This window comes from Eulemur rufifrons, chromosome 14, assembly GCF_041146395.1.
Source record: "Eulemur rufifrons isolate Redbay chromosome 14, OSU_ERuf_1, whole genome shotgun sequence".
Classification (NCBI taxonomy): domain Eukaryota; kingdom Metazoa; phylum Chordata; class Mammalia; order Primates; family Lemuridae; genus Eulemur; species Eulemur rufifrons.
This window is the reverse complement of record NC_090996.1, coordinates 36,275,415-36,290,916: the sequence shown is the minus strand read 5'-3', so window position 1 is coordinate 36,290,916 and position 15,502 is coordinate 36,275,415. Positions and strand designations below refer to the sequence as shown.

At 66.2% G+C, this 15,502-nt stretch overlaps 1 protein-coding gene across 3 annotated transcripts; it reads left to right on the top strand.

Annotated features, from left to right (window-relative positions):
- Positions 1-13,595, top strand: PIGQ (phosphatidylinositol glycan anchor biosynthesis class Q). 3 transcript variants are annotated; one of them, XM_069487174.1, is made up of 12 exons: positions 84-136; positions 707-791; positions 3,340-4,037; positions 6,327-6,458; positions 6,630-6,750; positions 8,512-8,635; positions 8,925-9,078; positions 9,210-9,321; positions 9,927-10,007; positions 10,614-10,728; positions 12,287-12,348; positions 13,371-13,595. In XM_069487174.1, exons 3-12 carry the CDS (start codon positions 3,349-3,351, stop codon positions 13,521-13,523), a joined length of 1,743 nt encoding a protein of 580 aa, XP_069343275.1. In that variant the 5' UTR covers positions 84-136; positions 707-791; positions 3,340-3,348; the 3' UTR covers positions 13,524-13,595. The 3 variants fall into 3 exon arrangements, with proteins under 3 accessions (XP_069343276.1, XP_069343275.1, XP_069343273.1); XM_069487172.1 differs by having other exon boundaries at positions 8,509-8,635; XM_069487175.1 differs by lacking the exon at positions 707-791 and having other exon boundaries at positions 1-136; positions 8,509-8,635.
- Positions 13,596-15,502: the final 1,907 nt, after the last annotated feature.

Below are 15,502 nucleotides of genomic sequence, written 5' to 3'. Positions count from 1 at the left end.
TGGGGCTCGTGTCCCGCGGCGCGGCCGCGGCGGGGCTAGGGACCGTGAGCGCCGTCGTCCGCCCGGGCCAGCCCAAAGTGGTCCCCAGCCGCATCCCGACCCCGCCGTCCGAGGGCGCGGCCCCGGGGAGCAGCCGGTGAGCACGGGGCAGGGCGGCGTCCGCGCGGGTGACCTTGGCGCCGCCCCTCGGCTGTGGGACGCGCAGACGAGGGAGCGGGGACGTCCCCGCGGCCTCTTCGGCCGACGCAGGCCCCTTGCCGCTCTCAGTCTGTTTACGCATCCGCGTAACGGGGACGCCGCCGCCGCCGCCCAGGGCACCCGTGGGCGGGCGCGAGAGGCTTTGCGGCCGGGCCTGGTGGGCGCCTTTCCTGGAGCCTGGTCTTTCCGCCTTGGGCGAAGGGCGCCCACCCTGACCTGGGTCCTGCCGTGGACCCTTTGGAAGGGCAGTTTCCAGTTGTCCCTGGCTGCAGTAAAGGGCAAAAACAGAATCATAGATTCATGTCCCGTTTTCCAAAGTGAGAGGGAAAAGCACTGTTTGCAGGAGGCAAGGGAGTTCTTGCTTGTTTTTTTACCCAACGTGGGGGTAGAAACAAATTCTCCTGAGCCCTCCTGGTGGACAGGGAGGCTTCACCGAGGGGGTTTCAGCCAGTGAGCTGTCGCTGGGCAGCCCTAACTGGACTTTGCCCCCACATCTGTTCATGCACAGGAGAGGGAAGCACTTCCGCGTAGGGAAGACTTGCGGCTTCAAGTTCAGTGGCGAGGACCGTCTCGGAGACCTCTTTACCTGACTGGTATGGGAACCTCTTTTCACAAGGGAACTCAGTCTCCCTAACAGATGAAGCCTCTCTAGCCTGTGTGTGTGTGTGTGTGTGTGTGTGTGTGTGTGGTGTGTTTGTGTGTGTGTGTGTGGTGTGTTTTTATCACAGTCTTTAAAGCTGCTCGCGTTGCCCACGCCGTTGCCTTCTCCCATGCTGCACCTCCTCCGCTATCGATCGCCTGCTCTTTCATCTTTTTCTGGCCGTCTGATCCCCGCAGCCTGGCGAGCGAGTCCACGCCTTTGCGCTTCAGTAACTCCCAGGGGCTGAAGTGGGGGTGGGGGGAAACTTGCCCCATAATTCGCTGGGTTCTCCCTCACTACCCCATGGATAGGAACACCCACTTCTGCCCTCCAATCTCCCTCCTTAGACACGAGGAGATCGTTTTCTTTTCTTTTCTTTTTTTTTTTTTAAGGTAAACTTTGTAGATGAAATGTAACGCACACAAAGAAAGTGCACAAATTGTGTGCATAACTCGGTGAATTTACCCAACGTGAACACACCATGTACCCAGCTCCCCCCAGAACGTGTTTGCTGTTAGACCGATTGTGTCTCTTTTCAGACGGTGACCTGTTCCCGGGACAGGGTTCCCCTGGCAGGGGTGATGGTGTCGTCTGGCTGGACGGGTGTGTCCGAGTGACGGGTGCCATAATGCTTGGACTGTGCTAGATGGTCCCTGTGGTGGTCACCCAGCTGACGACACTGGGCCCCCCCGGCAGGATTGCACTGTCCTCATGAGGAAGGGCAGGCCCTGCAGAAGGGTCAGGGAGAGGACACGGCCTTTGGTGCTGGCCACAGGGGCTGGCGTTGGGCTTGAGTTTCCCTTGCTGGCGTCTGTGTCAGCTGCCCTCTCTGGGCACTGAGGAAAGTGGGCATTTGGGGCTCCTGCAGCTCAACCCAGAAGGACCCTTTTCAGCTAGAACCCACAGTGGCAAAAGGCCCCTTTCCCAAGCTGCCCACCAGAGGCCGGACCTTGAGCCCCTGGTCTGCTGCAGGGAAGAGAGCAGTCGCCCCGGGAGCCTCTTACGCCCCGGGCATTTGTGTCTGTGAGGCCCCTCCCAGAGCCCCCCACCCTCAGGAGAGGACTTCTGTGTCACACCGCCCCACTGTGTGTGTCTGTTTCTGTCCCCTTGTCCCTAAGTGCGAGGTGAGTACTGGGACCTGCAGGCCCAGGCGCAGTCTGAGGTCTGTGTCCCTCCCTCAGGTGTGGGCTCCAACGTGGGTGTCTTTGCTCAGGGTGGCTGCTCTGCACTTCGTGCAGGTGAGACGAAGGCGGTGGTGGCAGTGTCTGAGGAAGGTGGTGTGGGCACCGGCCCTAGCCAGCCCAGCAGCCCCTCGCCACCGCCACCGTGCTGCAGGACCCAGGGAGGGGCTCAGGCAGAGGAACAGCTGGCAGTGCAGCTCAGCAGGGGGTCCCTGCCGAGAAACCTCAGTCCCCAGCTAGCCCACCTGGGGAAGGACAGGCTCGGGCTCCCACAGATTCAGGAATTGTAGTTGTTTGGGGCTGTTCTTCCTGCCTAAGGGCCGCGTCAGTGTAGTGAGGGGCCAGAAAGGCTGGTGTCCCCTCAGCCCGAGAGAACACGACAGGGATCCTCCACGCCTCTGGGCCCGAGAACTCCTCCCACCGCGTTTCTAGACGGCTGTGTGGTTGGGAAATAGACCCTGAAGGACAGAAAACGCTCCCCTGCTGGGAACCCACCCAGGGCGGCTGGCGGAGATGGGGACAGGGTGGGCACTGCCCGGGCACCGCGGGAGGATGCAGGGCCAGGGTGGAGGCGGAAGCCCCGTCCGCGCTGAGCCTGTTCCCTGAGCATTGCGGCAGGCGCACATCCTTCTTGCCATGGAGCGGGCGTCTCCCTCAGGCCGGCGCAGTGGGCTCTGGGCGGGTCCCCAGGGACCTTCTGGGGCAGCTGCCGGCCATGTGCACACGGGCAGTTTCCCTCGGCCCTGCAACACTGCATTTTAAATTTTCATCTTTTTTCTTCCTAGCTTAGTGAGTAAATCATGGTTCATTAAAGCTTCAATTTGCATTGCTTTAAGGTGATTGTGCATTTTCCCATGTGCTGTACGTTAAACCTTTCTGATCAGGTTCCTTAAAACAAAACAAAGTCCTCATGTGCAGCCCACAGGCCCTTTTTGGGTGGCGGTGAGCAGGCCACTAACCCCGGCCTGCTCTGGTCTGCTCGTCTGGAAACAGGCGAAGGCGTCGACCTGCCAGGGGATGTGCGTTTGCTGCCTCCCGAGGGAGACCCGTGTGCCCTGGGCAGAGACGTGGGCCTGCTCCAGCCGGCCGGCCCCCTGGAGGGGGCTCCATGTGAGACGGGCAGGGGCCCCCACCAGCCTCCACAACCAAGCCCAGAGCTGAGTTGCCCCGACCCGTGAGCCCTGTGGCCCTGTGGATGCGTCCTCAGGACCGTCTGTGCTACGTCCTGCAGGCGTGGCACTGCCTGCTAGCCTGGGCCACTGGGGCCTGGCGTTGGCAGTAGCAGCAGCTCTGAACCAAGCCTCTCCCCCTGTCTTGCAGGGTCCCGGCATGGTGCTCAAGGCCTTCTTCCCCACGTGCTGTGCCTCGGCCGACAGCGGCCTGCTGGTGGGACGGTGGGTGCCGGAGCAGAGCAGTGCCGTGGTCCTGGCTGTGGTGCACTTCCCCTTCATCCCCATCCAGGTCAAGGAGCTCCTGGCCCAGGTGCGGCAGGCCAGCCGGGTGGGCGTGGCCGTGCTGGGCACCTGGTGCCACTGCCAGCAGGAGCCCGAGGAGAGCCTGGGCCACTTCCTGGAGGGCCTGGGTGCCGTCTTCCCCCATGACCCCTGGCTGCAGCTGTGCCGGGAGCGGGGAAGCCAGTTCTGGAGCTGCAAGGCCACCCACCGGCAGGTGCCTGCCGCCCCTGGGGCTGCCAGCGAGGACCAGGTCATGCTTATCTTCTACGACCAGCGCAAGGTGCTGCTGTCCCAGCTGCACCCACCTGCAGCCCTGCCGGACCACCAGGCCGGAGATGCCTCAGCCAGCACCGGCGGCCTGGCTGCCATCTTCGACACGGTGGCGCGCAGCGAGTTGCTTTTCCGCAGTGACCGGTTTGACGAGGGCCCCGTGCGGCTGAGCCACTGGCAGTCGGAGGGTGTGGAGGCCAGCATCCTCGTGGAGCTGGCCAAGCGGGCCTCGGGGCCCGTCTGCCTGCTGCTGGCGTGCCTGCTGTCACTGGTCTCAGCTGCCAGTGCCTGCCGGTAGGTGCCCCTGGGGCCGGGGAGGGCACGGCAAAGCGGCGGCCCCCAGGAGCCCTAGGCCTACGCCTCAGTCTGCCTGGGACATGGCGCCCTGCAGACGGGCCTTTCCTGAGGCTCTTGGCCGCCCTGAGCCCCGGCTCTCGTCCTGGCATCGAAGAGGATGTCCCAGTAGTGACTTCAGCTTTGTCCCTCACTTTTGGGGTACAGCCGGGTTTTCTGGCAGCCTCGGTGACTACATGGGGCCCGCTGGGTAGGAGTGTGGGGTGAACCTCAGATAGCTCAGGCCCCTGAAAGAGAAATCAGATGATCACACACCTGGCTCATTGCTGCCCTGCGGCCGGTGTTTGCCCTGCCCTGGGAGTTGGTTGTCCTGCGGGCACGTAGGCCACCTGCTTCCCTGCTGCCCCTGACCTCGACACCCCACCCCTGCTGCCCTGACCTCGACACCCCACAGGCGTCTGGGCAGTGCACATTCGCAAGGGACACCCTCGCACGAGGCCGGGGCGTGGCATCCACTCCCAGCAGCACGTGCTGGGGGTGGTGGTGCCTGAGCTCCGCTGCTCTGCGGAGTCACCTGGACTGCTCCTGGGTGACGGGTTGTAAAGGCGCCCGAGGGCCCTGGGGAGTCCGGCAGCATCCGGGTGTCCTGGCTGATGGACAGGGGGCCTGAGGGCTGGGCTGTGGGGCTCCTCTCTCCGTGCGGGCGGTGCCCATGGGAGCAGCCCTGGGTCACCCTCGGTTGCCGCCAGGTCTAGGGACTCAGCACTGTCAGGTGTGGGGACGGGCCTTGCCGGCTCACCGGGGCCTCTGGGCACACGTGGGCACCTGCCTGGGGAGAGGGCCCTGGGCGCCTCTGCGTGGCCAGCATGTGGGTTGTGGGAACTGCTGGGGACACTGACGGGAGGGGTGGCTTGAGGCTCCTCGATGGCCTTGGAATTAATTAGGTGAAGGTGTGTGTGTGAGTCCAGGTGCAGTTTTGGTGGCAGAAGGCCATTAGCTTTTATCCACTTCTCAGAGGACCCAAGAGAGGTTAAGAACTGCTGTGTGCACCGGGTATCGTGGCCCCGCAGAAAGGCGCTGGCTGCTGACTGGTTGTGAGGGCCGTGACAGTCACGGGAGGCGTGGCGGTCGCTGCAGGAGCGAGGTCCCCTTGGCCCCTCGTGGCTTTGTGTCTTCCTCAGGGCCGCTCGAGGAGTGCTGTGGGGCCTGGGCCACGCAGGGCCGGCCTGCGGCCCTGGGGAGACGGCGGCGTGGGTGAGCGAGGCTCCCGCTGTGGCCAGCGTGAGTCGGCCTTGAGGAAGGGGAGGGGCCTGTTGAACACAGTTCGTTGTTGGATTTGGTTCAAAGCGGCGCCATTGCAGAGAAAGGCTTTAAACATCCAAGGTCGAGGCTTTTTTCTCCCTCCCGAGGTTCTCAGCACGCAGTTGGTGGTAGTTCTGCACTTGCTACCAGTCCTCCTTTTTTTTTTTTAATTTTTGAAACAGAGTCTCGCTTTGTCGCCTTAGTCGCCTTAGTCGCCGAGGCTGGAGTGCAGCGGTGCAGCCTCCAACTCCTGGGCTCAAGCGATCCTCCCACCTGAGTAGCCGGGACTATTGGCGCCACCACGCCTGGCTAATTTTTCTTCTTTTTTTGTAGAGATGGGGTCTCACTAAGTTGTCCAGGCTGGTCTTGGATTCTTGGCCTCCAGTGATCCTCCCTCCTCGGCCTCCCAAAGTGCTGGGATTCTAGGTTGCGCCACCACGCTTGGCCTCTATGAGTCCTTTAGGTGCCTCCTGCCTCCAGCAAGGCCTCTGAGGGAACGTGAGGGCTCTGAGCACAGTGGTTGGGCACTGTTTTCTGCCTTTGCTTGCAAACGTCTCCCCTTGGCCTATAAAATTCTGCAGAAGCATCTCTGCTTCCTTTGCCTGGTGAGAAATCCAGGCTTGCTGGGAAGCCGGGCCAGTCTGGGAGAGCCTTGCCGAGCCTTCTGGGCCACCCTCTGCATGGCAGGCACCCGGTGGGGGGAAGGCTGCATTGTCCCCACTTGGGGGGTGCCATCCTGGCAGCTGGCTTTGGGAGTCTGCTGGTGAGTGGAGGTGTGCTGGGGCCAGCACGTTGTGGGGAGGTCGGGTTCTGGGCTAGATGCTTGCGCAGGGAGGTTGGCTGCCCACCTGCCCCTCCTCGCTGGCCCACAGCTGGGCCCCGCCCACCGCCGCCCTGCCCGGCGCCCGCTCTGCGCAGGAGGAGGCCTTGGCGGCAGGAGGGCCGAGCCAGGGCTGAGCGCGGCGTCTCGCCCTTCCCTCCTCGCAGGGTGTTCAAGCTGTGGCCTCTGTCCTTCCTTGGGAGCAAGCTTTCCACCTGCGAGCAGCTCCGGCTCCGGCTGGAGCAGCTCACCCTCATCTTCAGCACGCAGAAGGCCACGGGCCCCACCGAGCTGATGAGGTGCGACCGCCCTGGGTGTCCTCCCCGAGGCTGGATGTGCCGCAGGCCCAGCCCCTCCGCCATCCCCACTCTGCACCAGGCCTGTCGCCTGGCCCCCTCCGGCCATGACTGCCCCCCCCACCCCGGGCCCTGGCTGCCCTCACGGCCCCCTCCCGCTGCCCCCCCTTGCAGGAAGGCCAACATGCTCGTCTCGGTGCTCCTGGACGTGGCCCTCGGCCTTGTGCTGCTGTCCTGGCTCCACAGGAAGAACCGACTTGGGCAGCTGGCCGACGCCCTCGTCCCTGTGGCTGATGTGAGTGGACTGGGGCGGAGCCTGGTTTTCTGGGGTGTGGACCCCTCCTGGGCCAGAGCAGTTCTTTCTCCAAAGCCAGCTCTTCGCTTTCCATCTCTGGACATGGGCCCTCTGGGACAGGAGCCCTCATCCCTGACCCGGAGTAGGTTCCCTGGGGCCTGGGATTTGCAGGGGACTCCTGGGGGCCAGCGTGGTTGAGGCTTTTAGGGGGGCCCCCTCTCCCTGCTGGGCCCGCTGTCATGCTGTTCCCATTGCCCCCCAACCCGTGCTCTGTCCTCTCCTGGCTCTGGGGGGCCCTGTGCAGAGTCCGAGTCACGGGAACCTGCCCTGCGTCTAGGGCTGTCCGTGTGTGGTTCAGCTCGCACCTCCCACCGTGAGTGGGCCATGTGCTTACAGCGCTGATTGCGCGATTCCCGTGCTGAGAGCCGGAGGCCCGCGTGTCTCCTGTGCTCCCAGCCTTCCCCGGTACCGTCCGTGCCTCGCTGGGAGCCTGGGTACAGCCGGCGCCTCCCTCCCCTTCTGTCCTCCTCTCCTGGCACCCGCCTTACCGCCATCCGTGTTGCCGCCAAGCCCGCTGCTCGGTCTCCCTTCTTCACAGTCAGAGGCCTCGTCTCTTCCGTTAGGAGCTTCTCTTCCCACTTAGGGTGGTCCCTCTGGCCCTCTAGCCATGCTCAGGCCTCTAGAGGGGACCTCCTCGAGGCCTGGCCGGGTGGCCCCTGTGGGCCCAGCCTCTGCCCTGCCGTCAGCGTGCAGGCTGCAGGGGGCCCTGGGCCAGGCCTCTGGCGGGGCACGTGCCACCCCCCCCCCCCCCCGGGCTGCAGGCCGGGCAGCGGGGGCAGGGCGGGCTCCGCGGCTTCTCTCGTGACAGCCCACTCTGCTTGACCAGCTCCGTCCTAGACCTCCCTTTCGCAAAATTGCTCTGATATATAAATATTTAATTTAAAAATGAAAGTCTCTTCCTGCTGCCAGGCTCTTTTCCTTTAAATATTAAATACGCTCTATTTATAAAGGATGTTCTGTCCTTCTTGCTGGTGCTGACGTGGTGAGGCCTCGGCACAGGGTCGGCACAGGCAGGTGGGACGGAGGGCTGCTCCTGTTGCCTTGCGTTTTGGCGACAGGCCGAGGGTCCCTCAGGGCCAGCACAGCACACACTGGCTTTCTTCCTGGGCAGCCAGGACCCAGCTTCCCTGCTTGCTCTGGAGGGTCCCCGGGCCCCCACTTGGCACCGTCCTTCCCTCTGGTGGCAGGTAGCAGGTGGGGCCCGTGGCAGAGGAGCTAGCGTGGCCCAGGCTCCCCTACAGCACTTGAGCTGGGTCTGTCCAGCCCCAGCCACGTCCAGGGAGCTGAGGGCTCCCGTGGGTCCTGTGGCCCCAGTGGCAAGACAGGAGGGAGGACGGCGGTCTCAGTGGAGGTTGGCACCCCGCAGGGCCAGGTGCCCAGCAGGCCAGGGGCAAGCTGGCCGCCTCCCAGCGGTGCCACTCAGGCCTGCCGGGACAGGCCCCCAGACTACAGTCCCCTCAGACCTGAATCCCAGACGCCATCCGTGAGGAGAGATGGTGGCCAGACGGGCTTGGGAAGCACTGTGCCCGTCCGTGTCAGGGGTCGGCCGTCCAGACACTGGGGGAGGAGCCCCGCCGGCCCTTGCCCTGCCTGCACAGACGGGCCAGGGCGGGAGCCCCGTTCCGGACGACCCCGGAGAGACGCAGACAGCACCGTGGCCACCCTCCCCCTCTGAACGTGCCCCCTGTGTCCTTGCAGCAGGTGGCCGAGGAGCTCCAGCACCTGCTGCAGTGGCTGATGGGCGCCCCCGCCGGGCTCAAGATGAACCGTGCGCTGGACCAGGTGCTGGGCCGCTTCTTCCTGTACCACATACACCTGTGGATCAGTGAGTGCCCGGCGGGTTCACAGGGCCCCAGCAGCCCTGGCTCCTGAAGGCTGTGCCCCAGGGACCCGCACCCTGGCAGAGGACAGTGGGACCCAGCAGGCCTGTCCCCTTTGTCCCCACGCCCTGTCCTCCTGGTGTCCCCTGCAGCTTGTTCCGCTGGGCCAGCTTCCCGGGACGAGGGCTGGGGCCTGTGCACTCAGTGTCCAGGGCCGCAGGCACCACCCCGGTGGGGAATGGAGGGTCCCAGGACCACACTGGGCGCCCTCAGCACTGACCCCCGCCCTGCCAGGCTACATCCACCTCATGTCCCCCTTCATCGAGCACATCCTGTGGCACGTGGGTCTCTCGGCCTGCCTGGGCCTGACGGTCGCCCTGTCCATCCTCTCGGACATCATCGCCCTGCTCACCTTCCACATCTACTGCTTCTACGTCTATGGCGCCAGGTGGGATGTGCTGCTTCGCGTGCGGACGGCCCGAGTGTGGCCCCCCAAGCCCCGGAGGCACAGGGGGCTCTGGGGCCGAGCGGTGGGGGGTCGGCCGCCCGGCCCAGCCCTGACGGCTCTGGCTCCCGCAGGCTGTACTGCCTGAAGGTCTACGGCCTGTCCTCACTCTGGCGTCTGTTTCGGGGGAAGAAGTGGAACGTTCTGCGCCAGCGGGTGGATTCTTGCTCCTACGACCTGGACCAGGTACCGGCAGGGCTTGTGGTGGAAGGGGCGCCCAGCTCCTACTGGCTGGCGTGGCCGTGTGGCTGCCTGCCCCCAGCCTCAGTCCTGCCGGCAGCCTGTCGCCCCGGCCAGTACAGCTGCCGGGGCTGCCCAGCTCCTGTCCTGCAGGTCACCCCGCCCACCACAGGCCCCGGCGGGAGGTGCGAAGTCTGTCGTGGGGGGGCACACCGAGGACCTCAGGTGGTACAGACCTTCCCCAAGGGGGAGAAGGTGACTTGGGCACAGGCCCTGGGGGTGACCCGGGCACAGACCCTGGAGGTGAGCCGGCAGAGGCGGGCTCTGGGCATTCCATTGGTTTGCTCAGACCTGACTCAGCCTCCAGGTGCTGCCATCCAGGACGCTTTGTCTGTGACATCATGTGTGGCTGCTCACCCCACTGGCTGGTCCAACCCCCGACCCACCTTGCCCACAGTCGCCGAGTCCGTGGGGCAGGTGGACACACGGTCCTCCTGGCAGAAGCCGTGGGAGGGTCCCGACTGCCTTGTGGATGGGGCGGGGCGGGCAGTGGGCGGCAGGGCTGGTGCCGGAGTCTCACTGATGCCAGGCGCTGGCCCCTCTGCCCACAGCTGTTCATCGGGACTCTGCTCTTCACCATCCTGGTCTTCCTCCTGCCCACGACGGCCCTGTACTACCTGGTGTTTACCCTGGTGAGCGGAGCACGGCCAGCACGGCCGACGGGCCTGGCCCGCGGTCCTGGAGTGGTCACTCACTGCCAGCTCCGCCTGTGTCACAGGCAGCTGTGGGGGGGCTGTCCACCCCTGCGGGCCATGGTGTGGCTGCTCTGCACCCTCTGGGCAGCGTGTGCCGGGCCCTGGAGGGGGCAGGGGTCCCACCCTGGGGGCAGGACCACTCACTGCTCTGGAACAGGAGGCTGGGGGCGTGGGTGGGTCATGGAGGCCTCCCCTGCTGCCAGGGGCCGGGGCAGGCAGCAGGGCGGGAGCAGCACCCCAGAGGCCCAGGCCCCCCAGGCTGAGTCCCTCTGTGTGGGGGCCGTGGGCTGCACGTCTCCTCCGTGGCCCCCACGTCTCCTCCGTGGCCCCCAGCTCGGCCCAGGGCGAGGTTGAGTCTTCCCACGTCCCGATGCCTGCTGGGTCCTTGGGCCTTAGGTTCGGGGCCCCAGGGCAGGCTCTGTGCCCTGTAAGTGTGGGACCTGTGCTTTCCCGGGGCCCTTGGTCACGGCTCCGGGCCCCGTGGCCACTCTGTCCACGGGCATGTCCAGCGTGGGCTGCTCCTGAGCACTGCCTCTGCCGCAGCTCCGGCTCCTGGTGGTGGCCGTGCAGGGCCTGATCCGTCTGCTCGTGGACATGGTCAACTCCCTGCCGCTGTACTCGCTGGGACTTCGGCTCTGCCGGCCCTACAGGCTGGCTGGTAAGTGCCGTGTGCGGGCGGCCAGCCCGGGCGGGAGTGTGCACCCACAGTCCCCGCGTGTTTGTCCTGCCGGGAGCCGGGGCGCGTGGGGAGGGCAGGCAGGGAGGACGTCGTCTGCTGCACCGGTTGCCTCCAGTGCGGTGGAGGGAGAGCACCCGCCTGGCGCACAGGCTCAGAGACAGATCCGAGACCACAGAGGTGGCCCTGCCTGCCCTCACCCTGTCCTCATGAGCGTAGGCACCGGGTGGCGTGGGCGTTGCCTGAGCATGGCTCAAAGAAGGTTCATCAGGTGGTTATGTGGGGCTGTGTCGGATGGTGCCTCTCAGCCCTGGAGGTGACCGCCGGGCTGGCCAGACCCAGCGTAACAGGAGCATCCTCTGCTGTCCATCAGGACAGACCCCACCCTCGCTATCCCTGCGCCAGCCCACCCTCAGGGGAGACGTCCCCACAGGTCATGGGGGGGACGTCCCCACAGCCCATCTGGCTCAGGGGCTTTGGACTTGGGGATTTCCTGGCACAGCCACCATCTACACTGTGCCCCAAGGTGACCGGCAAGCCCAGGTGGCCCTGTGTCCCGGATGCAGCCGGGCAGCTTGCACTGCACTGGTGGTGGCTGCTCCCTGCCGACCTGGAGCTCTGCGGAGGGTGTGGACACGCATGTCCTGTTGGCTTTGAGCCTACGCCTGCCTCCTTGGTGGCCAGGTGGTCTGTTCCAGAGGCCACAGCCCCCCGGCCCACGTCCGCCTGCTGGACGCCCACAACCCCTTCAGGGAACGTCTTTCCAAGCCACTTTCCCTGCCAGCCCCCAGGTGGCCCAGGCCAGGGACCCACCTGCAGTGCCGCCCACACTCCCTCGGCCCCCCCACCATGCGTGCCTCAGAAGGAGGGGGCCGGGCAGCGGAGAGAGAGCCCCCAGCAGCCCCCGCGCACCTCGGTCGCTTGCCGTGACTTCCTGGGCAGCCCCGTGCTGCCTCCTCGCTCCTCCTCCCACTTCGCCTTGGGCCTCATCAGTTTTTTTCTTTTTTTCTGATTTTTGCTGCTGCCCTCCTCCTCATCAATTGATCATCAGCTCCTACTTCTCTTTTTGAGAGCCTTCTGCCTTGGGATTGCCTGGGCTTGGGAGCCTGAGTGCAGGCCGGGGTGTGGCGGGTGCCTGAGTCGGCCGAGCACACGGAGGACGGCGACACTAAGACCCCAGTAGGGCGGCTGCCGCCCAGCAAGCCCCTGTCCACCCTGCCGGGAAACCCAGGTCCCCCTCAGAAAGCAGCCCCTGCCAGGGCCCTCCTGACGCCTGCCTGGCTCTTCCCTGCTGCGGGACTCCCGGCCTCCGCAGGAGGCCCTGACGCGGGGCAGCCAGCTCCAAAGGCAGAGGAGGGCGGGGCAGGGGTGCGTGTGCCAGCCGGGCAGGCCTGCTGCCGTGTGTGTGCGTCCTGCTCAGGGACGAGGGGGCCTTCGCCCTCACAGGGCCTCTGCTGACCCCAGAGCGGGACCCTCAGGGCTGTCTGTGGGGTCCTGGTGGGGGCTGCCTGTCCTCACAAGCACCTTGCTGTCCTTGCAGCTGGCGTGAAGTTCCGCGTCCTGGAGCACCAGGCTGGCAGGCCTCTCCGCCTCCTGATGCAGGTAGGGCCTCCCTGTACCCTCACGCTGACCCCTGTGTCCCAGGCCCCATGTTGCGGCCCATGTTCTGGGACAGCTGGCATTAGCTGGGTGGGTCCTGGGTAGTGCCACACCAGCCTGCGGTAGGGTGTGGGTGGCAGGGCCCAGCAGAGCCGAAGGGCGGGGCCCACAGGGGAAGCCCCCCTGGCCCCAGGCCTCTGAGCACCGTGACCCGCTGCCTGGAACTCCTTCGCTGTCTGCATGGCGGAGGGCTGGCCTAGCCCGTGCACAGGGTCCCCTTCTGTCCTGCGTCAGAGATGCCCGTGGCTGCCCTGTCGGCCCCGTGGCTGGTCTCCTGTCCTGGGCCCCGCGGGGCTGGAGTTCTGGACGGAGCAGAACTGACTTAGCAAAGCTCGGGACACTGGCTGTCTCCTGAGGGGCCTGGACTGTGCAGCTTCTGTATCTGAAACGGTCCTGGGGGGCAGGGCGAGTTTTGGGGTGACTCACAGGGGTCGGGTCGCCTGACAGTCGCCGTCACAGGCCAGCCCCGAGGCCCCAGGGCAGCATCTCTTAGATGCCGAGATGGCCAGGGCCCTGCGTGGTTTTCTCTGGGGTCCAGCATGTTGCAGGTCAAGTCCTTCCCAGGGAGGCTCTGGGAGCAGAGTGAGTCCTGCAGAGGCTGTGTCTGCGTGGCAGGGCCCGTGGAGTCGGCTTCCGCCCAGGGCAGCCCTCTGGGGAAGCACAGCTCCCCCGCCTCTGCCTCCCCTGCCTCCAGCCTGCCCGGACGGACGGTGGGCGCTGGCTTGGGAGCCGGGAGCCACCGGGCTGCGGCCTGAGCGCTCCCTGCAGGTTGCGGGGGGTGTGCTCGCCGCCTCCCTGGAACCTGGGCCGGGCTCAGACCACAGGGGCGGGATGGCTGGGACAGAGCTGGCCCTGCCAGCAAGACTGCCAGCCAGGCACAGAGTGCCGCACCCCAGTCCCTCCTCTGCAGACGAGGCTCGCGCACCCCCAGCCAGCCCGGCTGACTGCTGCCCTCGTCCTTCCAGATAAACCCGCTGCCCTACAGCCGCGTGGTGCACACCTACCGCCTCCCCAGCTGCGGCTGCCGCCCCAGGCACTCCTGGGGCTCTCTGTGCCGCAAGCTGTTCTTGGGGGAGCTCATCTACCCCTGGAGGCAGAGAGAGGACAAGCAGGACTGAGGGGCCTGGCAGCCAGCCCAGCCAGCACCACCGCACGGCCACGGTCAGCCCCGACTCCGCCCGGGTGGCGCCGACTGCGGCCCCTGCACGTGGGCAGGCCCTGCCCTGCCCTGGGTCCCCTGGGGCCTGCACAGGCCCTGCCAAGGCCGTGCCCGCCACACCTCCTCCCAATGCACAAGTCATCGGGGGAGAGCAGGACGCAGGGGGTGGCCAGCCAGGCCACCTGGCCGAGCTCGGTCACTAGCACCACCTGCCTTGGGACCCACCTTCTGACCTGCCGTGGTCACCCCACTCTGAGGCTGAGGCCCAGGAGTGCCACCCCCCTGTCCTCCATGCCACACCCCGGAGGGCCCACCCGCAGCGGTTCCCAGGGGGGTGTGCCGGCAGGTCTCCCTGGCTGCTCCCCCGCGGCTCCCCACCGTCGGGGGGACCCCCAGGATGCGCTCCTGGTCCCTGGTGCCTTCCAGCGGCCTCAGCAGCATGTGCCCCCACCGCCGGGACTGCAGGGGCCGCCGTCACCGTCTGCAGCCCCAGTGGGCCGGGGCCCTCACTCCCGAACCGCACAGCGTCTCTGCTGATGCCTCCTGCAGGGATGGCTTTGTGAAGGGCCACCAGTAGGCCACGGGGCGTCCCTCTGGCTGACGCCCGGCCATGTGGTGGCCACAGCTGCCTCCTTGGAAACCATCTGCCCACCTGGCTGCCCAATTCCTGGGGAACAGGCCCTTTGGCCAAATCTTCCATCTCCCCTCACTGGTTCCTCTCAGAAAGAGGAACCCCCTCTTGGGCAGACACCTCTGCGACCTGAGTGTGTGGTGGCCCCTGGGGAAGCGTGTCTGCCTGCCAGACTCGCACGGCCGGGTGTGGGTGTTCCCCTGCGAGCCCCATCCCTGAGGGGGACCTGAAGGCGCCAGGTCGTGTGGAAAGGTCCGGGCTGTGGGCAGCAGGCAGCCAGCCCCGTCCACCTCGGCACGCAGGACTGTCCGCACTGCCCGCCCGCTGCCACGGCGCCCTTGCTGCAGGCCGCGGTGACCCTTTGCGCCCAGCAGAGGATGCAGGCAGGGACGGGCCCTGACCCCCACTTTCACTGCTGTGACAATAAAACCTGCCAGTGTCGGAGCTCAGGCTCAGCCTCCCCATGCGGGCAGCTCTGGGTGGGGGTGGGGCGCAGGCACCACCGTGAGGGACGGCCCCTCACCTGGGTGTGTCCTGAGATGACTAGCACGGCCTGCTTCCTGTTGGAGGCCCCCAAAGCAGGTCTGATGGGTGGGCGCAGGCCCTGGGCCCTCAGAGATGTCCTGGCATGGGCAGATGGGCCCAGGGCAGCATGCCCTCTGGTCCTGGCCTCTCGCCTGGCGTAGGGGATCTGGGGGCAGCGGGCAGGCCTCCTGGGGGGAGGGGAAGCTGTTCCTGGCTCTGCTGAGTGTGGAGGGCACTCGCTGGACGGAACTGACCCCAGCCATCCTGCAGCCTCCGGGGCCCCTGTGGCTTCACCCCGGTGCCCGCCGTCCTGGTTATGCAGAGAGGCTGGAGCCAGAGAGGTCCCTCGGCAGCTCCCAGGCCTGTGGCTCCACCAAGGGTCATGGAGACTGGCTGCGGAGTCCCTGAGGCCCCCCAGGGGTCCTGGCCTCAGGGACTCCACCTGCTCAGAGTCTGCTGAGAATGGCCTCCGTCCCCTGCAACGCTAGGGGCCCCCCACAGGTCTGCCCCAAGTGCGGACGCCTCCACCTCGGACTCCTGGGACTCACTTCCTGCCTGGATCCCCCTCACCCTCCGGCTGCCCCGCTGGGGCTGGCACCAGAGCTGGCCAAGGGAACACTGGTCACCCCAGGCACTTGCAGCCAGCGAGAGATGCCACCCGCACCTCCCAGGCCTCTCCCGTCCTCACTGCCCCTGGTCCCTGGACTCGCGCAGCCTGGAGACAGCCTGCGTCTGGGGGACCACGCCCTGCCACGCTGACCTGGACAGCCCGGCACAGGCAC